This window comes from Aptenodytes patagonicus, chromosome 4 (genome assembly GCF_965638725.1).
Source record: "Aptenodytes patagonicus chromosome 4, bAptPat1.pri.cur, whole genome shotgun sequence".
NCBI classification, from domain to species: Eukaryota; Metazoa; Chordata; class Aves; order Sphenisciformes; family Spheniscidae; genus Aptenodytes; species Aptenodytes patagonicus.
In genome coordinates this window covers 68316925-68340441 of record NC_134952.1, presented here as the reverse complement: position 1 = coordinate 68340441, position 23517 = coordinate 68316925, and the positions used below count along the sequence as shown (strand labels likewise).

At 36.6% G+C, this 23517-nt stretch overlaps 1 protein-coding gene across 1 annotated transcript in view; it reads right to left on the bottom strand.

Moving 5' to 3' along the window:
- The window catches only part of IQCM (IQ motif containing M), a 105723-nt gene that overhangs the window by 68666 nt on the left and 13540 nt on the right, over positions 1 to 23517 (bottom strand). The window contains 1 exon segment of the mRNA XM_076337542.1: positions 16118 to 16209. Within this exon segment, the coding sequence (XP_076193657.1) occupies positions 16118 to 16209 (92 nt within the window).

Genomic DNA, 23517 nt, shown 5'->3' with positions numbered 1-23517 from the left:
TGAAACCAATCTTTTCATAAGAACACACCAGGAAAGGCTGTACTGGAGATTTTCCTGTCAAAACAAGATAGCAGAAACACCAGAAAAGCCAAGATATTCAATAACCTGAACTGTACATGTATTTGCTACAGTAAAATTCCTAAAAATAATTTTAAAACCCTGAAAGCTCTCAACTTTGTCTTGATACAGAATGAGTAGAAAGAAACTCTCCAAAGTTTCATCTCTACAGTCCTCCTGTGTGATTACTTGACTATGTCCCAACTGAGGAAATGATCAACATATATATGATGAATAATCAAAATGCTAGATTTTGCATTTCAAGCAGTGTAACTGGCAGAAATGTAAACCAAAATATAGCTGAGGATTTTTCATTGACCACATTTAGAGCTTTCTTTTTTCCTGAAGGTACAATTGTGAATAGAATTAGTCATTTTATAGTTAAGGTCATAAGTAGCTGTATGCTGTAAAGCAGGTTGTAATTTTACTTACCACATCCAGATTGTGCCAAGACTAAACCAATCTGCTTGAAATATCATCGAATTGAGAGGAAAATGTTTTTTGATGCCTGGTCTTAATTAAGTAAGGTGCTAGTTGGATAAAATGCTTGAGAAATTGAGATCTGAGTATTTCTCAAAATCTTGTCTTTGGCTGGTTTTTTTTGTTTATTTTTGGTTTTGAGGTTATAATATATTGGGGTTTTTTTTAAACAAAATAACTTAGATGATGAATTTCAAACTGGGTATTTTCTGGTATTCTGTAGCACTTTCTCCCTCTAGCCAAGAGCCTGCAGGATTTCTCATCAGACCATCTTCTTATAATTAAAAAATATCATTTGCACTTATTCATCATTCCACTCTATGCCACAAAGACAAATCTGTTCCATCCATCTTGATCTCTCTACTGGCTAAAAATTCTTCCAGGTATTTCATATAACCTCACAGTATGGGCCCACAATTTCACCACACACTTATAATCTGGTATACCCTCTAACCTTTTCCACTGAGCAAAGACTTGAACCCTCTACCAGCTTAATTCAGCTTCATACCAGCAGAGGCTGTGCATTTATTATTTTCCCCAGCAATTCTATCAGTGAACAGCAGCATTTTAATCTGCTTGTAGGATTTCAAAGAAATTGCAGTTTCATAGGTTGCACAGGGAATGAGTGGACTCATCACCACAACTGTTTCTAGACAGGTCTAGGCAGTTTGCAGGTGATGCCTACCTACTCTGAGACATTAGAATGTGCCAAGCATGAGGATATCCAAGGGCTACATCTCTGGACTGATCAAATCCACTGTCTTTGAAGACCAAGGAACGACATTATGTCAGATGGACAGGAAGGGAACTACCTGACTTAGTAGATACATGGGTGTATAGAATATACACAGTATTTCTATAGGGGTTTTTTCCCAAATTTTGAGAAAAAGATTATCAGAGGCAATTATCTATGTTGGGAGGGCAGGTCCCATTGTGCTATCTTTCAGGAAGAAAAGTTTGAAATGTTTTCTTAACATTCTTTTCAGATTTATTTCTGATTCTAGATACAGTTTGACTTTTCAAGCAAGATCCTCAAATCACTATGTAAGTTGAGATAGAGGTAGGTTATTTGGGGAAGGCAGGGCACTCAGATGGAAGGAGAGAAAGCCTTCCTAAAATCAACAAATTTTTTTTTTTTTTAATGAAAACGTATTTCAAAACAATTCTGATTTTGTAACCATTACATTCTTTTTTAGATCCACGATAATAAAAATTATATGAAAGATATGGACAAGTGGCTGTTTGAAAGATCGAGTGTACAATCAAATCCTCACTTAGGTACAGCAGCTGTCTGCACTACAGATGTCTTTGTAAAATCAAATTCATGCTGCAGATCTGATGGCAATGCATTAAATGGCTCTTCCTACTGCATTATACATGTGGCAATTTTTTTTATAACCTCACAATTTAATTTCATGCAATTTACATATTCTGATTAATAGTGCTGTGTAAAGATATATTTAATATGCGCTGGTACTGCTATATAAATAATGTCTTATATCAGTATTTTGTGCTGTTCTTAAAGATTAATTTATTTTTAAGTTGTGTTCAAGTTACACTGTTCTTTCTCTTATATGCCACAAAAAATGCATACTAAACTACCTCTTGCTTAATGTGATTTCTCTCAGTTACACTATCTCTAATGATAACTTCTACAGGAAAATTTGTTGTTTTAATAGAAGAAAATAGCTAAATAGAAAAAAAATGGGTTTTATTTAATAAGTGTTTAGAACATACTAGAGCAGAACAAATACCAAGCATGATGTTTGAAAAGGAATTTCTATCAAACCAACAGTTTATCTGTATTAATATATATTCCATCACTTACAAATTTCAGTTCAGATAATGCTACTAATTAGTTTTGGCTGATATTGGAGTATTTTGTATGCCCCATTTATAAAAGCTGTTTGCCCATCTGTTAATAGGTTGGAAGTGATTAAAGGACACTTATTTTGGCTGTTGCAAAGGCCAAATCATTTTAAAGCTGCAAATATGTGACAAAATCAGCTAAAGGTTTGCCAAGTTCAGGACCTGATTTTCCTAAAGAGTTGTGGTGTCTGCTTCCTTTCCCTCCTGCCTAAAGTATCTATGAGTTTTCAGTATATAAAACCAAAAATTCAGTCTACTATGATATGACACACCTACTACCTATTTGTTTAAACAGACATTTTAATAAACTTTGAATGTTTTTCAGATCTCTAGCTAAAAAGCATTTCTGCTGTTTATATATTATCTTTGAAGCATTGCTTCTGAGATCTTAACTAAAATGTGGCTTACAAGAGTACTCAGCATCACTGTATTTTAATACCTGTGCCTTCTCTTCTTGTCTATTGTTTCATCAGCGTGCACAAAATAACAGGAAAATGAGAAATAAGTCAATATGGGAAATAGCAGAGGAAAAAGAAGATGAAAAAGAAGACAAAAAAGAGGGTAAAGAATTTGAATGAAAAGGACAGTCATGGACAGTGAGCTGGGAATCAACAGCAAACCAAAAACCCTAATGGCAAGAGATTTGTGTGTGCCGTTATTGCGAGATAATTACAGACCTCAGTTCCATCTGGGGAAGAGTATTTTAGTCATATGCTTAACTTAAATGAAGACGAGAATTAGCCTTGTACAGAGAGCTGGAATAACTCCTGTATAGCATTTACATCCTATGGCCTACCTGAAGGCAAATTTCACGTATTAAATTATACCCTGCTTTTTCTCCATATACTTAACTTGGTCCTTTACAGTATCAGGACAGAACCCATGTTGACCCTTACTCCAGATGAAAAGTAGCAATGGAGTTGTGAAAAGAGTATTCCAACAGATATTCTAACCCTGGTTTGTCTGCAAACCCCTGAATATTTTTTTTTCCTTGACTGGATTTAAACTGTAATACCAAAGGGAAAAGACCAATAACTAACCCTAGAACTATTTGCTTCATCTGCAAATTTAATTTTATAGATGAGCAATATAAAGTGCTACCGACATACATTAAAGACATACCACCTGCTTTGTACTACTTTAATGGAAAATCTGTCAAGCACTTTCTTTAATGATTATATGTCTTAAAAATTCAACAAATGAAAGGATTATCACTGAAATCATATTAATCTGCAAAGGATTAACAGCCTACTGTTGAAAGACTTCATGAACTGCAATAGGAGAGGATCTGAAATAAAAATGCAAAGAGCTTTTCACATAAATAGTGCAGAAAGTTTGTAGAGGTTGAAGCAGCAAAAGTGAAAATGGACTGAAACAAAGAATGGTGATGTGAATCAAACACTTCAGCATTGAAAATAAAACCAAATCATAGAAAACGTGCTATAAACTGTAACATCTTTACCACCTGTGTACAGTTTACTCATTTTCTTTCTAAGTTTCTGTAACCAGTTGCACTCATTATCATTTGTAATTTTAAACAGATTTAGATTCATTATCTGAAATGTCTTGTTTAAAGACATGAAACAGAATTTTATTGAACATTCTGAACTTAATGAAACACTGAGAATGAAGTCTTGATTTCCTACTACAGTCTTCTTTAAGGGATAGAAAGACACACCCCCCACGGTTTATAAAATACTTTATCTTCAACAGTACACAGTTTAGCTTTTAGAATTTCAAGAAACAATAGATTGTTTTACTTCTCTGTTATATTTTCCCTGCCTGTAGAACATTAATGAAATCATGGCCAGGCGTTTCTTTTTATTTAATGGCCAACAGAGTTCATTTCATCAAACCTCATTCAGCAGTTATCCATATTCATGAAGACACTTAAGGATGTGTTTGATTTTAGCTTCAGTATGATTTAAGGATATGCTTAAAGTTAGGCATATACTTAAAATGCTATGCTGAATTTGGATGGAGGCAATTGCGTGCTTACCTGAGCTAAAGTTAAAATTAAGCATATGCTTAAGTGTTTTGCTGAATACAGATGGAGTGCTGAACTGGAGCCCAGTGATTACTCATAAGTGTCAGTATGTTCTCAATCCAGAAATTATCACTTTACAAATAAAATCTGAAGATATGCATATACATAATCAATGTATGGCTGAGTAGAATTTTGATGACCAGCTAATTACAATTCATGCAGACATAAATTAAGAAGATGATGAAACACTGCTTAAACTCAAAGATACATCTCAAATTATTCACTCAGGATGTACACAGAAGACAAAATATGACAGTGAAACAACGTGGAGGAATAAAGGCAAGCCATAAGGACAGGTACAACAACAGCTTTCACTTCCAGTTGAAGACACAGTTTTCAACTTCAGTGGGCCCAGTTTAGTTGGTCTCAGGGCCTGATACTAAAATTTGCCTAGTTTCCTAAGGCTGTAATGATGTTAATGGGAGATTAAACAAACAGATCTTGTTCATCACACAGAAGAACCCAGAATCACCATTCTGAGGTTTTGCAGCTTAATGACATTGAGAATTTATGGATTCTACTTGCAAATAGCGTAAATGTATGACTAAGACCTATTCATGCTTTCTAATGCCTTTGTCCGTTTTCAGTATTAATTTTCAAAAGAAAAAAATTGAAAAATAAGTTTGAAAATAAGTAAATCAGTTTCCTGCTGTCATTTTTACAAAAGCTGAATAGGAGAAAAGCACCTCATATTCCTCCTTTCTGACTTAGCACTTGATGCAGTGCTCTGCTTTTTGTTGACTTGGAAGTCTACCATAATCTGGAAAGACAGAAGAAAGACCTAGTCAATTAGATAGGTAAAATATAAGACAGCTTATAACTGCCATATATTTCAAGCACTGTACATATACTTTAAAAGGTTTTAAATTTAGATGGGACTTACTGCTTTACTGAGCAAAACTAAAAAGTTCAAAGAAATAAACCCAACCTAATCAGTAACAGCAAATGTTAGGGATGAACCTAGCAATACTTTGCTTTAAATTCAGATGTACAGGTTCAAAAAGGGCAAATATTGCTTTCTTCTTTCCATCTCCTCAATGACTACTCCCTGTCCTGCTACCTTATAATTCTAACAGTGTTTTCATTTAATGAATTATGAAAACACAAAACCCGCAAATATTTGCTGTCACTTGGATATATCAGGTTGTTTGGCTTTCCTTGTGATGCATTTCTGATCTGGCTACCTCTTAGAAAGGGTACCATCATCTGTAAAAGACTCAGAGAAAAGAAAAAAAAAAACAAAACCAACCCAGCATATAACTGAAGCATGTAACTATAACCCCCTCAGATGTCCTTGCCATTTTAATTCCTGTGTTCCTGAAACACAGCGATAAACAAAGTGTGTTAAAGAACGGATATCTGACATCACACCAAAATACCACCCATCCCAATACGCTCTTCCTAACAATGGCCAGCAAAGGAGTACAGGCAGGCATAAGAAACATGGCACTTTCAAGGGTGATCCGTCTCCATTATAGACCTCTGATTATCAGCAGTTTAGTGACTGAGCTAGAGGCAGCATCTATACCCTTACGTTTAATAGCTACTGAACAACCAATCAGACATCAAATTGTCTAATCCCTTTTTGATCCCTTTTCTATTTTCAGATATTGCAACACCTGTGGCTGCTAGATCCACAATTCAATTATGCATTATATGAAAAAGGTTTTTGTATTTTTGTTCTAAATTTGCTTCCTGATGATTTCATCAGGCCCCTCTAGTTCTTGAGCTAGAAATACAATAAATATTATTCTTTATTAGCCTTTCCCCTACTTTCAAGATTTTTATTCCTGATCTGTTACCTCTGTCACGTAGATTTTACGATACTGAATCAATTACCAAAAATGGAGGGTAAAATGGTATATGATATCCATTATCATTAAATACAGCATGAAACATTTTCCCACCTGACGATCCCCAGCTTATTTAGTCTGGTTTATGACAGAAACTATTCCACACCTCTAGCAATCCCTTACACTACCTTCTAGATTCCTTTTCTTTTTAGGACAGTATGACTGGCATGTGGTATTTAAGACATGGGTCTTAAATAAGTAAGATCTCTATCCCTATCAGCAGCCAGCTACACAGGTACTTTGATATTGTTAGGAAATTCCAATTAGATTATCAGCACTACAGCTGGTCTCAGGAGTCTTCCTATCAGTTAAGGACCTGATGCATTCAATCAGCTGAAGGAAAGACTGCATGCCTGACAGGTGATTTGCTCCTATCCACCTCATGAAAAAGTGAGTCCTATTGGTTGCATGTTTCTACATATTTTTGGCTACCTCATGCTTCAGATCCTGCTCCCTAGTCTTATTTACTCAAACCAGAGTCTCATATTCAACTATACACTAGCCTTGCCTATTGTCTACAACCTTAGACCCTACCCTGCTCCATGGACTTCCTGATACTTCAGCCCAGCTCCCAGCCATGCTATTCTCCCAACACTTCCACTGATTTTTCTTCTGACCTGATGTGCTTGGCTTCTGTCACTAACTCCTGACTGTAGCCTCTCTCCACACTGCTACCTGCCTCGAGGTACACAGGCATGGCGATGTTTTCTGTTCAGCCCTAAGTTCTTTTCCTTTCCATATCCAACCTCCAACTGTGTTTGGTATTCCCTTTGGTTAGCAATTTCAGACAACTAACCACAATGATTCCAGGTTCCCGCCTGTGTGAAAATGCCAAATTCAGAGCTCATTAAGGTGTACGTGTATAGAGTGATTCCCTCCACCAAACATTTTCATTACTTTTTCAATTACCAGAATGTTTTGATGAACAAATAACAAAACATGATTTTGTTTGAAAAATCAGATGTGGTACATGCTAGATTAATGTCGGCAACGCATTAACTACAACTAAACCACTCTTTCAAGCATTCTATTTAGCAATTCTACCCACAGAGCTTGAATGCTAGACACTGATTATAATTTTTTAATCAAAGAATGCAGGTTTTAAAGGCTGCAAGTCAGTGCGCTGACTTGTATTGCAGATTTCAAGCAGTGAGGTATGAGTTACCCCACTGTTAGAGAAAAGCATTCTTCTTAGGAGGCTGCTACTGCAGTTCAAGCAATTGCTATTGCAAATAGAAGACCTGGCTCTGCACACCCTTGTGTATTTTAGGATCATCAGCCACCAGTGCAATTAACTGTTATCTGGTGGGAGAGCTAAAATGCATGCACATGCTCAGGAATAGTCTTATTTAGTACCTCATTTTATAGGTGTATAGTTCTTTGTTCATTTATTTATTAAGTTCTGTGTCACCACTGAGCAGTCTTGTCCAGTTTGGTTGGCTTTTATAATAGCTTGCTGTATTTTGGTCTTCACTTCTGGTTTTGATCTAAGGATTTGAGTCCTGAAGTTGCTCCTCCCAGAACTAGAGTGGCTAAAGCCATCATTTTATCAACCCCATTCATCCACTTGGAAACCCTGCCAGGCATGTAAGGCATATGCTGAAAGGCAGTCTACATTTTAGTTCATGTGGTCTAAAGCCAAGCCAATGCCTAATAAAGTCACCACCTATGATTTAATATGAAGATGAAATTACACTTCTTGTGCAATTGAGATGTGACTAGTTATTTTAATGCAATCTGAATGTTAACACCAGCTGTCTGAGAGCAAACATGAGAAAAGAGTGGACATAGAGGTGCAATAATCATACTATCTGCATAAGACCTCAAGAGTCATTCTCCAAAAATGAATTTCTGGGCAAAGATCCAACACTACAGTAAGTGACTTTGCACATGTCTGGGTATAAATGTATGAGTTCAGAGCAAGATAGAGACTTGATAACTTCCTAAGTTACTTCAAATGTATCTTAGTAATTCACACGAGATTTCCCAAATGCTATGAAGACATTGTCCAAGGGATTCTTAGGTCTTCCAGCTGTGCTTATCAGTACGTGATTCTGATTATGAGCTGACAATAGAAACTATAATCCTACTATGCATGTGATCAGTATGTGCCAGGACCAGATCTCTGAATATCTCTGATATTCATGAATCAAGTTTCAAACACTTACAAGTATTGTTCATTTCAAAAATGAACATTTTGAGAAGATAAATCTTTGATCAGCAGACTGCTACCCATAAGGCTTAATACAGCTGAGGAAAAACTATTTTCACCTTACTTTCTTAAGTATTAAGTATTCTTTCTTAAGTAAGGTATATTTTACCTTACTTTCTTAAACTAAGTTGACCACATAGTTTGAAGTATGTTCCCTTTTAACAATAAGGAAAATCATATCATCAACCCCTGAAAAGTGGGAGGTGAGAAATACATGCAAAGGTTCTTTACAATTTGCACTCGCCAGGCTATTTGATACACCGCTATAACACAGGAGTCAAATGGCTTTATCTTCTCAGAATCTTCCATATAAAACAGCGCAGTGAAGCATGTGTTTGACTCGGAATGAGCTATTCCCACTTCACGCTATGATGAGCCACTTGCCAATTGAGTTCAGTCTCCTGCCTCCCATTTGCAAAAGGAATTTAATTGGCTGTTACAGCAATCTGTCCTCTGATAAGGTTGCTGCGAGAGAGGAAAAAAAACCAAACCAAAAAAAAACTATCTCATCTGAAGACCTCATATAGTATTTTTCTTCCACAGCCCTCTGTGCTGGTCCACCATCTCAGTGTGTAGCTACCCTTCGAACAGCCATTCCTCCCTCTAGATTTCCAATTTTTACCTAGGGCCATCCAAAAGTTCACAACTCTTTTACTTTACTTCCCAAACTACCTTTCAAGTCTCCAGTATGTGGTCCAGTAGGTTGCATATGCTTTCATGAGAGGCTACCTCCCCCCTTTGAATTCAAAGTTTTATTCTGCCTGAGACAAGGGTGGCCTACAATAAAGACCTTGCTTCCACTTCACAAGCCACCTGTTATCTTCTTCGCCAACCTGCCAACTCCTCTATTGCTTCCCAGTCCTGCTGCTCCCCAGCCCACTGTGCCATCTGCACAGCAGGAATTCAGAGATAAACTTACGAAGTGTTAGAAGTCTCAGCTTTGTCTCAGAGCCGGTGCTGCTTTGTGAGCAGAATAATTATTCTGGAATAAAAGTAACTTTTATTTAAGAATAATGTCTGCATGGAAAACTACTCCAGAATCAGGGGTAGCAAACTAATTTATTGCATTCTAGCTCTGCTAGTCTGCTTCCTCTTTTGTACAGGGCCCAAGATCTATTTGTGAATACCTTAAATTTTCTTACTAGGACAGGATATATATGGATATAATAATCACATTAATATACAAAAAGAATTAAAAATTACTCAAAATATCATTTAAAAATTTCCAGCAATTTCTGAAAGTAACATTTCCAGCATTTCTGAAACTGGGGAAAAGCTGAAATGCAGGAGTCTGATGACTCAAAAGGCTGTCAAGACTTAGAATCATGGAATCATAGAATAGTTTGGGTTGGAAAGGACCTCTAAAGGTCATCTAGTCCAACCCCCCTGCCGTAGGCTCAGAGCCCCGTCCAACCTGACCTTGAATGTTTCCAGGGATGCGGCATCAACCACCTCTCTGGGCAACCTGTCCCAGTGTTTCACCACCCTCAGCATGAAAATTTTCTTCCTTATATCTAGTCTAAATCTACCCCCCTTTAGTTTAACGCCATTCCCCCTTGTCCTGTCGCAGCAAGCCCTGCTGAAAAGTTTGTCCCCATCTTTCTTATAAGCCCCCTTTAAGTACTGATAGGCTGCAATAAGGTATCCCCAAAGCCTTCTCTTCTCTAGGCTGAACAACCCCAACTCTCTCAGCCTTTCTTCACAGGAGAGGTGTTCCACCCCCCGATCATTTTCGTGGCCCTCCTCTGGACCCGCTCCAACAGGTCCATCTCTTTCTTATGCTGAGGGCTCCAGAGCTGGACGCACTGCTCACCAGAGCAAACTTCTGTCCCAAAGTTAATAAATAAATAAATAAATAAATAAATAAATAAATTTGCAGTAAGACCACAGATCACTGCAGCCCAGAAGAAATCGGACTAAGTGTGTCACATGAAAGACTGGAAGAGGTGACTAGGTTGCAAGCAGAGAAAAAATTCAGCTCATCTCTTACAGTTAGTGGTACCACACCACAGAAACTCAAGACCTTAGTCTTGGTCCCAGTGCCCCATAATGCTGGACACTGCTTAAATACAATAAGTATAGAACAATTACCATCTCAGATAATTCACAATTGCAGTAAAAAACCATGAGACAACAGAGGAATACAGACAGATGAAGTAACACAAGGAAACAATGAAGTGATTTGGATTGGCATGACACAGAGTTGTCACAGTACATCAGGAGCTTAATGGTTGTTACTTTAGAACAGACAGTGCAGTAAAGGTTAATCTTAAAAATGAATGTAAAGTGCATTAAAAAGGTTGTTTTGGGCCATCTACAAAGAGTTTCTGCCACGCCTACAAGGTAGCACAGGAAAAACACCTACAGTTGCATGCTGGAACATTGAAACTGCCATCATTTATCAATCGGAAGAATAGAAGCTGATCATTCTATTGTGAATCAGAGATGATAGAGTGGAAAAGGATGTTTCATATTTTGTTCAATTCAGATTATTATGGTATTCTGTCTAAACTGGTGAATTTGAACCATGAAACCACTTTGCATGATAAACAGTAGAACTCTTTATCAGCCTTGAATCATAATGCAGAAATGGGTAATTCACAGCTAGCTTTAAAAGAGCTTTCAATTTAAATAACTGTCTCATATTTTAGGTCAAGTGCAAAACCCTACTAAAGTGCAAATTGCAAGCAAACCAAGCTATCTCAGCTCTCAAAACAGCACAGCTATATCCTATCTCCTCCCAAAGAAAATAAATCAATAATTCAAAATAATGGCATTCTGGTAACGTAACACCTTGTCTATAACCCATTCTTCCTTATGTGTCTTTTGGGAAAAGACTTTATTAAGCATATTTTAAAGTTTAATGAACTACTCTCACTTTTTTGTTTCTGTTAATTTTTCAGAGAATACATGAAAGCCGTTCTGAAACAACAATACCCCTCGTGTAGATTTAAGCAAAGCTACAGGCACTTTCTGAGCACACTCACTGTTTTATCCAGATTCATAAGTTACAGTGATCTCTGTTGCCTTTTCTCATTAAAGAAAATGCAATCAGACATGGAAATACTCTGCAAGGTGATTTTCTTTCACATGAAATGTTCAGTAACAAAGATGTCTTTCTGCATGGCATGCTTTCTACTTCTTCCCTACTTCTTGTCTGCATTTTAATCCAGGTTAGCTTTTCTTGGTAGATTAGACATTGTAGCTAGCTTTAATCAAATAAAAATGCCATGAAGCAAGCACATAAGTTTACATGGTAACTTACCTACCAGGAACATGGGTATTGCAAATAGAAAGCTGAATTGATGTTGAAAATAATTGAAAGGATGTGCCCCAGATTCAGTTGTGAGAACAACGTAACTGCATTGGCAATACAGGCCTATCATCAAAGCCTCTTTAGAGAAGGTAGTTTACCTATGTTTATCTATACAAATAAAGAGCACTGTCCTGTCTTTGGATAATGTGTTCATTACAGGCTCACTCATAACTTCACATGACATTTCAAGATTTTGAAGATCGGTTTTGTTTAGTTGCAGAACAAAATCAAGAGATTCTACACAGTGGCTAAGGCATTCACTTGTGATGTTGGAAACTCATATCGAATAAAATACTCTGAATGAATTAGCAAAGTGATTTCAGCTTCACTTTTTCACAGCCTACCCAAAGCCCCCTCTGCATACATGGTTTCATGAAAGGGTTAGAATTTCTGGTTTTCTCCTTTCCTCCCCACAGCAGATATTCTAGGCCTGAGAAATTCTTCTTGACAAAAATGCCGTTGAAACTCATTTCTGTGGGGTAAACATTTCAGCTGTAGAGCTTCAGGATTTGCCTAAAGTCAGGGTATATTCCTCAGTCATTTGCTCCTTGTAGAGGAAATGCTGGCTTATCCTTGCTGAAAAAAACACTTTTCAATAAGCACTACACAGTAAAGTCAGCCCCTGTTCCTAACGCAAGTGTTTGCAGTGTAGCAGGAGATACTCTGACTCCCTAAATTCCATAAACTCACCCTGGGACATACTTTCTCAGCAATGTCTGCTTATGACACTTAGTCCTTCCTTTCACTCCTTCCATGGAAGTAGCATTCCATGCTTATCTCATCCTTAACACCAAGCAAACTTAATAATCAAGAAACTCTTAATTTAATGAAAGATAAGGTCAGGCATTTTGGTGCAAGATTAGAAACAACACACAACAAATAAATATAAAATGCAATTTTAATTTAGACTCAATGATCGGGTGCCTCTCTAGGCAAGAGGTAACCTGTTTTATCTAGACTCCCCAAGACTCTTCCATGCTGTCAAAGCTGAAAAATTACTGCATTCAGCAGTAAATTCTTCTTCTGAATATTATTCTTGATCTAAAGCTGGACAAGAATACTAATTCCATCCCATCCTATCTGATTTTTATTTCTCCTTTTTCTATTTTTTTCCATACTATTTTTTAAATGTGGGTATAGTCTGTGGAGTTTCCACTCTTCCTCAGGAAGGCTTCCGCAGAAAGGTTTGCACATCATCAGCTAACAAGGGTTACTTCACTCTGTCGTGTCATACATCTACAGGATTCTTCAGTTAACACCTTTATTGCAGCTTAAATGATCTTAACATAAATTTCTAAGACATTCCAATTGTTAGAATACTCTTAAGGCTGAACATTACATTTTGCTTTTAGTCACCATCAGTCTAAGCTTGTGGCAGAGACTAAATATGACATCTTTGGGCATGCCATTAATATTGACAACAGACTTAGGAATACAATAGTGTTATTGAACTATCTCTAGAGACATGCTGGCACTGTCCCTGTCCCTGTAATCTTGAATCATTTTGACTGATCAGTACTGTTTAACAAAACATTTAATGAAATATTACCAAACCAATCTTATCTTCAATAAGTCTATTCCATACTGTAAACTAAATTTTAGACTCAGTGTCTTTACTGATGAATGTCATCCAAGAGATCTTTAGACAACCACACTTTCTAGTACAGTTTTCAAATCAGAAACGAGTCACCAATTTGCAGATAATTTCTGAGGCCACTTGTAAAATACAAAGTTTAAGATGGAGAACAAGTAAATCTCAAAATACATCCATGAGTTCTTTAGTATGCATAGGTGCACAGTTATTTACCCTTTCAAACCTATTTTTTTCAAATACAATAAAAAATTAATTTCTTAGCTATGCCATTTTTTACATTAAACCAATTCTAACTCCGATTTAGTTCCTAGCTGTGGTTTCTCATTATTTGTAAGGTGGCTAAGGAGCTGAGTAAAGGAGATCCAGTGGTGCATTGATCTAAACAAGAAACTATGGACTAGCAGGAGATTACTGGTGGATTTCCTCCAAAATCTGTGTCACTAGTGAACATCATAATACTTCTATTAGTATTCAGCATAGAATAAGAGTGTATCAGTCAAGTGACACATAGTTGGAGTAGAGCACCAATAAACCTGGAAGATCAAAGTGTCATATAGGAAAAGAAGAACTGGATGATATTGTAGACTGGAGTTATAGAAACAGAGTGACAGTAAAAGTGCAAGTTTCTAAATTGATTAATGAGACGAAATTCTATACAAGTTTTTTAGTTAGAGATAATGGTGGGGGAGGAAGACCTGGATGTCTCAGCAATTTCCAGCATGACAATAAGCCATAGCTGAGTAGAAGTAAATTTGATCCTAGAAATATCAGACAAGGAAAAGCTTAAAGCTACTCTGTGAATTGTTATATTCTGTATCACTGTGGTCACTCAGCGTTCCAGCAAGGTGAATTCTGACTGGTTAAAGTGCAGAGAAATGGCTGTTAGGACAATTAGGGCAATAAAGAGTGTCTCATATGAGAGGAAAAAAGTAGTTTCACATTTTTCAGCCCAGAGAGGCAAAGGCTGACAGTGGACACAATTGATTCAGGCAGGAGTGGGTTTAAAAAGTCAAGGAGGGAGAAGAGCTATAAAACCAAATAGCAAAGTTGACAAAATAAAGAGTAAGTACAAACTGGTCTTGCCTAAATTTAGGATGAAAACTGAAGGTTTCTGACCACCAAAGGAGACAAGAGCTGTTTTCCCACGGAAGTAATGGAGGGGAAAAAAAAAATTAACTAGGTGAAAACTAGTGCTTAATAAATATCTAAATGGCAGGGTTGCCTACAGCAAGGTCCTGGATTCATTAGGTGAAAATCCCCTTATCAGTCCAAAGCCACTCTCTTTGTGAATTAACTGACTGTTATGACAATTTACAAAGAGAACTGAATTACAGTAGAGAAAGAAAAGTCCTTGTTTATACAAAGGCTAGGTTCATAGTGTTTTCCAAAGAATATGGAGAACAATTATCTGACTGTATCTATCTGAGGATGACTCATTTAAAAGTAACTATCATTATAAGACACCTTTAGGGATAACATCTCTCAATTGAAGAAGGTGCTAGAATTTCAGCTGCCACTATCCAGAATCCTGTCCAACTCAATTCAAGTGTCAAACCTCTCTTCTTTTATATTCTGCTTTATTCACAGACAGAGGCTCCTTTTTAAGAACAAAAGAAATATTTAAAGAAAAAAGAAAACTTCCACTTCTGCTTCTTGCAAGCCTTTCAGTCTTCACAAGTGTTTTCCAACAGGCTAAAATGTTTAAAATTATTTTATTAAATCGTAGGATCTATTCACTTCTACGGTCAAACAGAAAACTTTAAGTAAGGAAGTTACCTCCAACAGCTGCTTGCTACCTTGAATTGCTTTTAACATTTAATCTTTGTACCTCAAAAACATATAGTTTCTAAATCTTGTGTATAGAATGTGTCAAGTTTTGTTAAATGTTTCTATTGCTTTCTGAGCTTTACCTCATTTTAACTATATGAATTTGAGAATCTGTAATCTTTGCAGTGTTTGCTATTTTTCATAAAATATTTGTTAAAATTGCTATAAAGGTATTGTAATTTAAATTATCCAGTTTCTGCCTTACATTACATGAGGCTAGGTCAAATAATTTCAGCTTTATTATCCCACTGGGAAAAAAGCTTACATTTCTGGATAGTGTGTTGTAAAAATCAAGTTGGTGAAACAATGAGATAGCCATGCCATGAAGATGCAAATACTGGAAATTAAATATCAGTCTACATGTCCCTCTTCTTAAAGAAAGGGTATACCTAGATAAAGTTATTTCAATTTTGACATTAGCCTGTGTTATGCAACACATGGTAACTATCAGCATTTAAAAGTCTGTGCACTCCAGAAGTCTAGACGTACTGTTTGGTTTAGTTTAAAACAGGGATCTGCTCTTTATGTGATGGTCTGTATGCATATACATAATGCAATAGACTTACATTCATGGAAGTTCTACTCATGGTAGTGCACCAATACTGAAGCACTGCTTTATCCATAGTAACGGATAGAGCATGGTACTCATAATAATGTAAGGATATCTGGTAAGCTGAGAATTTTCTGGACCCAAAATCTTGGCTATTGCTCCAACTATAAACTTTGTTCCCCTGTTTTAATAACAACATTGTTTATATTATAGATCACTGATGTAGAAAGCAAAGTTCATTACTAAAATGCAAGAATTTCAAATGTACACAGAGCTGATCCTTCCTGACCAATACTTGGTCATTTTACATACCTCCTTGCCCTTCATGTTTTTTTGCCTCGCTTGGCTGTACTCCTTCACAGGATTTGGTACAATCATGCCTCTCCAGTCCTGGTATACTTTGCCTGTTGGGAAGATAGGTGTGTTTCTGAAAAATATGTCATTTATCCAAATGACTTCACATTATTTATTTGTACTCAAGCTATTGAATTAGTAGTTTCAGTTCCCAGAAATGGAGTTGACATCTGCTTCCTACTGGGTCAATCAGCAGTTTCCATAAATCACTTCAAATATTCTCAAGCTCATTGTCTAGATCAATGACAACAAAACTAGTAAAATCTCGAAGTCTGAATCTCACTGCATAGCTTTTAATGCAGTCCCAAAAGTATTTTCAGAAAAAAAGTAACAAGCCTAATTTTTATCCAGTTGTCCTCCATAGAAAAGCATAAAAGCAGCTCTGCATTCTTCCATCCACCTTACCATGGAGAGAATTAGCAGTTTCCTGGTCTTCTCTTCAAGCATGTTGGCTGCAAGACTTCCTGTTCTTTCATCTCCTCAAAATTACCTAACTAGTACACCTCTTTTCAGATCAGGGCTGAAACCAGGAACAGGGCTGCTTTTGAAGGTTTTTTGAAGAGCCAGTCTGATTTCTTATCAAACTCCACCACAGTCAGGATAATATGAGTGCCTTGGCCAAGTCACAACTTAGTTCTTGCTCTAATGTGACAATATACTCTATCTTCAAAATATTCTGAATGGTAAAATACACATACACTACATCATTATTTCCTAAGAAAAACCTTCCCTATCAGCTTCAACTGCATTCAATTCCTGGTTCCTTTACAACCTTATTTAATGAAAATGCATGCATTACTTAAAATCATGAATTGCCAGCTTACATTGTAAGGTAAAGTACTTAACTATAAAGTTCTCAAAAACAATTAGGTCATCTAATGTTTTTGAACAAATGAATGACTGTAAGCAGTTATTCCATGAGATGGTAGTGATTGTTATGTTCTGTATATAATAACACAAATTTGAAATGGTAATATGCTTAACCCATACCGCAATAGTTTTGATACTGATGGGAGAAAGAATATTCTGCTCTAGATTTTGAAAAGAAAATACATCCTTGATTTCAGTGAGTGCACTGCAACACCAGTGAGCTTGATACCTCTTGCAGTAGATGTGACCATTTCAGAAAAACAGAATCAAGTTTGGCTAATGAAATGAAAATCTTAATCATGCCAGTTTTGCTCACTACATACATAACAATAGAAGCTGCCTTACTGAAAGAGGTCAACAGTCCTTCTTGTCCAGGACTTATTCTCCAAAAATAGCACACACTAAACACTTCTGAGCAAATTTTAATTGCAAACCATATAGAGAAATATCCAATCAACAGAACTCCTTCTTTCTAGATTGGCTGGTCTTCAGTCATGAAGTTTGATGCCACTAGCACATTTTAGTGTTATAATTAATAATGACTGTAGCTATTCTTGGTATTTTTACATTTTGCTATCAATAATTTCATAAAAAAATGACCTCAAAAAGTAATTGCAGTTTTGTGAAAAGTATGGGAGTTTATTTTCTCTTTTAAAAATCCCTTTTGTTTTTCCATTAGGAACAAGGGGGCACATGAAGATGGAATTTCCCGATCCCTCTTTTCTTTACTACTCAGCATGCCTGAGACATATGTACATGTTTAAATGTCCCTTCTTTGTAGTATAGTCCTCTTTTCTGAAACTTTTTCCAGGTAAATTTTGTCAAGGCCTTGGACTGTAAAAGGGCCATCCTGCTTCTGCCACATGCTTTTTGGAATGCTGTGACCAGGACTGCATACTGTATTTCAGATGAGGCTGCATCAGTAATGTACAAAGAAACTTTATTATTCTTTCTGCATTTGCCATATTAACCCTTAACAACATAATATGCTTTCTTTTATTCTACTGGTCACACCACTTACATTTAATAGCATGAGAGCTTAGCCTTCTACCCAAAACCAACAAAAATTCTGCCAAGGATCCACCAATGATAAAAGATGAAAAACACTAGGGAAAGATGACCATGTAAAGAATGCTGTGATATAATGCTTAAGACTCAGGCCATGCTCATCTATTTTCCTATTCTGTCAGATACCTTCTGCAACCTCTGCCAGCCTAGGAGCTGCCATCACTGCCAGCTAGATCCAGCATTCTCTCTAATGTAACATAATTTTAATTCCTACAGGGAACTGACGGTAGTCTTATGGCTGCTACCAGGAGAGATGAGTTTCCTAACTACTAAGTTACTTAGGACTGAATGACCTTCTAGACTATATTTTAAAAAAACAAAGCAAATTCTGCTCTATATTTGATAGAGCAGGCACAGCATACAATTAGGAAACATGCAGCTAAATGATGTTGAGTTAAGCCTCTACATGCGAGAAAGAACAGGATTTAAAGATACATCTCTTTCTTTTGCACCTTTTATTTATTTGGTTAAGCATGTTTCTGTTTAGTGGGATGGATTTTACGAGTTCTAACTCTGTCTGTGAATGCCTAAGAATCCACTGCAAAGTTCAGTTATTTGAGTCACTTCTAAAAACCTCGATCATTTAGGAAATACTGCAGAATATTGTCTATTGTTTGTATTTGCATTAAATCCTCCTCTATGAAAAGAAATTATATTTGAAAAATCTCTGAGACACCGAGGTATGAACGATAAAGGAGTCATGGCAAAAACAAAATAAATCCTTAAAAGAGTGATACTTTCTCAAGAAAACTTTCATTTCTAAAAAAGGGAAAAGCTTAATAGAATCAACAGTTCTTAGTTTGCAGCAGTCTTGAAAGAGCAGAAACATAACCTGAAAAAAAAAATGAATATGGAGTTTTCCATTGCAGTGTACAACTTGTGCTTGCAAATGATGAAAATACTATGCCACTACAACGGCTCACCTTCACCAAAGCAAAATTGGATTTACAAACAAAATAGAAGTTAAACCAGCACGGACCTGAATACCTCGGGGGTCCCTCACTGGCATTGCACTGGCACAGGGACGTTGATGGACGGCCCTGAAAATTTCCATTTCGGAAAAGATACTGTGTCTTCACTGACACTCCTTGACATCTCTCCTGCTACACCTTGCACACCTTTTGTTGCTCCCTGCTACTCTCTAAGTCTGATCCCACAGTTAATCTTCTCTCTTCCATCCTTTGTATACCTGATCCCCTCCTAGCTGATCCAGCTCATTTCCAGCCTCCCAGTGATACCCTATTTCACGGCCTTTCTTTACTTCAGTCATACAAACCTTTCCATTAAAGAACTTGCTTTCTGCCCACGAGGCACTTCCATGGACCTATTTTATTGTAATGAAAATGCAAACAACAGGGAAAAGAACCTTGTATACGCATGAATGAATTATGCTCCCTCAGAAAAAGCCCTTTGAACTGCAGTTTCTTTCCCTTCTTCCCCATCTCTTGTCACCATGCGTTATTTTTCAAATGTGCTTTCACAGCAGCTCATCATTGAAGTGAATGGTACTACTTTGGGACCTTGGTATTTGTGCAGTAATTACTATTGTTCAGCCCTGTATTTAATAGGCAAGTGAGAGGACTACTAAAAATATAGCAGCACTCATAAAGATTGCCTACAAATCCCTTTAGAAATACACACAAAGCTGTAGTCCCAAACAAATCCTGTTCCATTCAGCGAAGCTTTTCTGTTAAACTGTAATGCAAAAATACAAGACGAAGAAGAAATTATACTGGGTCAGAAGAAACAGAGGAAAGAATAAAGACTGTAGTTCAAACAACTATGGCCTTGGTTGGGAGAGCAAAAGTCTGTTTTATCACTGCTGCAAACTGGTCTCGTATTTTAAATTGCTTCAAAATCAAGCTAACTCTAATTTGCTCTAAACAGCTTTTGATTTTATCAACAAACCATCAAAGGGCCTGAGCAATACGTAGTGTGAATATCTTTTGTAAAGGTCAAATTGTTTTCCTGTCTTAGAAAGTGAAATCTCCTCACCTTTTTTATTTTATGATTCAAGCTGTACTTGAAAATGCACTGTTTATTTGCAGTGCTATAGCTCTGTCTTCTCCTTTCCTTCCTGCAAACCTTATTTCCAGCTAACACTGTCCTTTATGAAATGGAACGTTTTACCTGTTTTCCCATGAAAAAGCCCCATCAGTTGTGTATCTTCATGTTATTAAACAAGCATGTTTTTTTCTGATAGATGTATGACCATGAATTGCAATGAATCAAGCAAGAAAAATAATCGGTTCCAGAGTTTCCTGTTATAAGATGGAAGTGAGCCATCATAAAACGTAACCCCCATAAATTGTGCTAGATGGTTTGAAATTATACTTGTAATAGCATTAATTACCAATAGCCCCACCATTTTAGTAACACATAATTGAAAATCAGTTATGCTGGAATCTAAAACACTTCATCTGACACTATTTTTTTTTCTTTTTGACAGAAAAATTGGCCATTTCTCTTACAAAATAAGAAAAAATTAGGTAAATGTGCCTGAAGCAGACAGGAGTAATTTGATTGTTTCTTAAAAACCCATTTATATTGAGGACTCAAATTGAATCCCAGCCTTTATTTTTTCCATTCTACCCAGGTGTGACTGACTACCGATCACATAAAATGGTGACACAAAAGGGAATTAGAGCTAGACTTATGCTTCTGTTGAAGCTCAGCAACTAGCCGATGTCTCTTTATAGAGGAAAAAGGGGGTGCAGATGTTTTCACACTGAGTGAACTCAAGAGAGAGTGTGATTCTGCAACCCCTATTTAGTAGTGAGCCTGAGCAACATACTAAGGCCTCCAGCTTTTGGCAGTCCTTCAGCTCTGAAGATCAGATTTTCAAAACTGTTCAGCTGTCGTAGATAAAGCAGTACCATCCAACACTTGGCCTTTTGGTTTCTGGCCTCTATTGCACCAAGTCTTTCATTCAGAAAACAGATTTCTTATTAGCATCATCTGTTAAGCCAGGGGAGGAAAACTGACTTTCGTTGTAAAAGTTAATTTCATTCAGAAGTGCTAGTATTAATGTATTTTTTCATATAGGACCTATTTGTAGAAAACATAGGTTTGGCAAATATTTATAGATATATATCTTCTGGGATTCTGTTTTCTTTCCAGTACCAGATCTGTCATAGCCTAACCATGAAAATGTATATATACGAACAGTGACTTGGAAAAAGCACACTATTTCAATTCATTAGAAGAAAGGTGAAGACTGAATCAGGCTTTGTTGGTCAGGATCAGCCATTCTGGAGAGAGCAGTATTACCTTATTGAGTAAGTCCAACCATAAAAGATGGGTGGTCTTGCAAGTGTTTCAATCATAGCATTATTTTTCAAAGTATAAATCTGATGGCTTATTTGAAGCATCTCACTCAACATTGAGAGTGTTGCTAATATGTTCAGTGAGCCTTTCTTCAACCACGCTTTTGCATGAATGGGTGACGTGAGCATTGTTACCAGCCCTTCCCGTCAAAATTGGTCAACGCTTTTCTATTATGATGCTTTGTTTTCAGCTACTTAGACGAACTTCAGCTAATGAAGCTGAAGTTTTCTTTGCTGAGCATATGCATCTTTAAAAACAAACAAACAAACAAAACAAAACAAAACAGCCTACTAGACAAAAACTGAATTCCAAGTTGCCTCCTTGTATTCTGCTAGAAAATCGTTATTCCATATGACAGAAATAGAGGTGGGCAACAGAATGAAAAAGCTGAACTAAGTTCAAGCCAGTGCCTGACTGTGACTCATCTCTGTTCATGAATAAGGATGAACCAAGTCAATGCAAGGTTTCTGGCATTATTTCCTTATCATCAAATGTGTTTGATTTCTCACATATTTGTCATCAGCTCCTTTGGCTTGGATTGTTTTTGGCTGATAGAGATAAGCTAGACCCTTGATTTAACTCACATCTTTAGCTATCTATCTCATTGAAAGAGAAATATTCTGCATTCTATCGCCTTTATATGAGGAATAACTTATAGCAGCAAATAAAGAGAAAAAAACAGTCTCAAAGTTCTGTTCAAAAGATTTCACGCTTTTTCTGAGAGGAGGAGGAATGAAAAACAGGCTCCAGGTCAACCTGCAAGCCCCTTAGGCTTTTGCAGGCCACAGTGGACTACCAGAAGAAGAGAATCAGGGTTACTCCACAGTTTACACTACCTTAAACCCATCTAGTTCCTCTGTATCCTATTACTCATATGAACTTTATTCAACAAAGGTGAGTAGAAGATAGCAAAAGAAGCACTTCTACTCTCCTTCCTTCAGTCTCTCCTCACTTGCACACTTCTGCTCCTGTGGAATGTCTCTCCAGGGTCCTGGAGGAAGACTGCCAGCAAGAAACACTGTCAAAAATATGTGTTTCCTCTCCATCATGCAAGATGGTAGTAAGAACCGTAAGAGAGTCATGGAAATACTGTAAGGAGCTATGTTAATAAGCTCACAGAACATTAGTGAGAGTTATTCTTCTTGTTATTAATGTTTAAAAAAAGGCAGGTTGCTAATTATTTGGCATTAACAAATAAACAGATCATATCCATTCTGTACTATCAACAAAGTATCTGTATCCACTTTGCTGTAACTGTAAGCAAAGTGGATCAGTAGGTCTTAGGAGTACATGTGTATTTTTACGTGTGCCTAGTGATATACACACAAACACTGATGTGAACGTACAAGAATTGATGTTTGCCTATAGCCTTAAAGCTCTTGCCTCATATTTTTAACTGAATGAATTATTTAGCTTTTTTAACAGTGTATCAAGCCTCTCCTACAAGAGGAATGACAATATTCATAATTTAATATGCAATTTAGACTCAAAGAAATACAACCAAATCTGTACAAACATTTACAGAATTAGTCAGTTTTTGTTCCCAGGAGATATGGAAAAAGCTCTGGTCCTCTTACTTTACAAGGCAGCTGGACTAATGTCATTTGCTAAAAACATTTTAGAATTAATCCTGACATTTTTAATCAAATAATTTACTGTTTTTTACTGAACACTTAGGTATTCAGCTAGTTTGACAGTTGCTTGAATATTGTTTGAGGAATATTGGCACTAGTCATTGAATAAATTATTAGAAAACATATTTTTCTTGCATATTCCTAGCCATTTTCACCACTATTTATCAATTCCTAGCTCTTAATGATAAAATCCACTAAGCCTACGGGAAGAATCACTTTTACCTCAAAAAGAGGGATAACCTGCAGTTTGTGTTCTTTTAGTATATTTTTTTTTAAAAAATCATATTTTTACAAATGCATGGCCTTAAAAGCTTTAAAAGCATTAAACAGCAGATTTTTTTAAACTTTTTCTTTGAAATCAACATTTTTGCAGATACTGCAAGGATATAATTATGAGGCTTTTTTATAAAGATATGTAACAAACCATCTCATAGCTGAGCTGATGCTGAGCTTCAACTT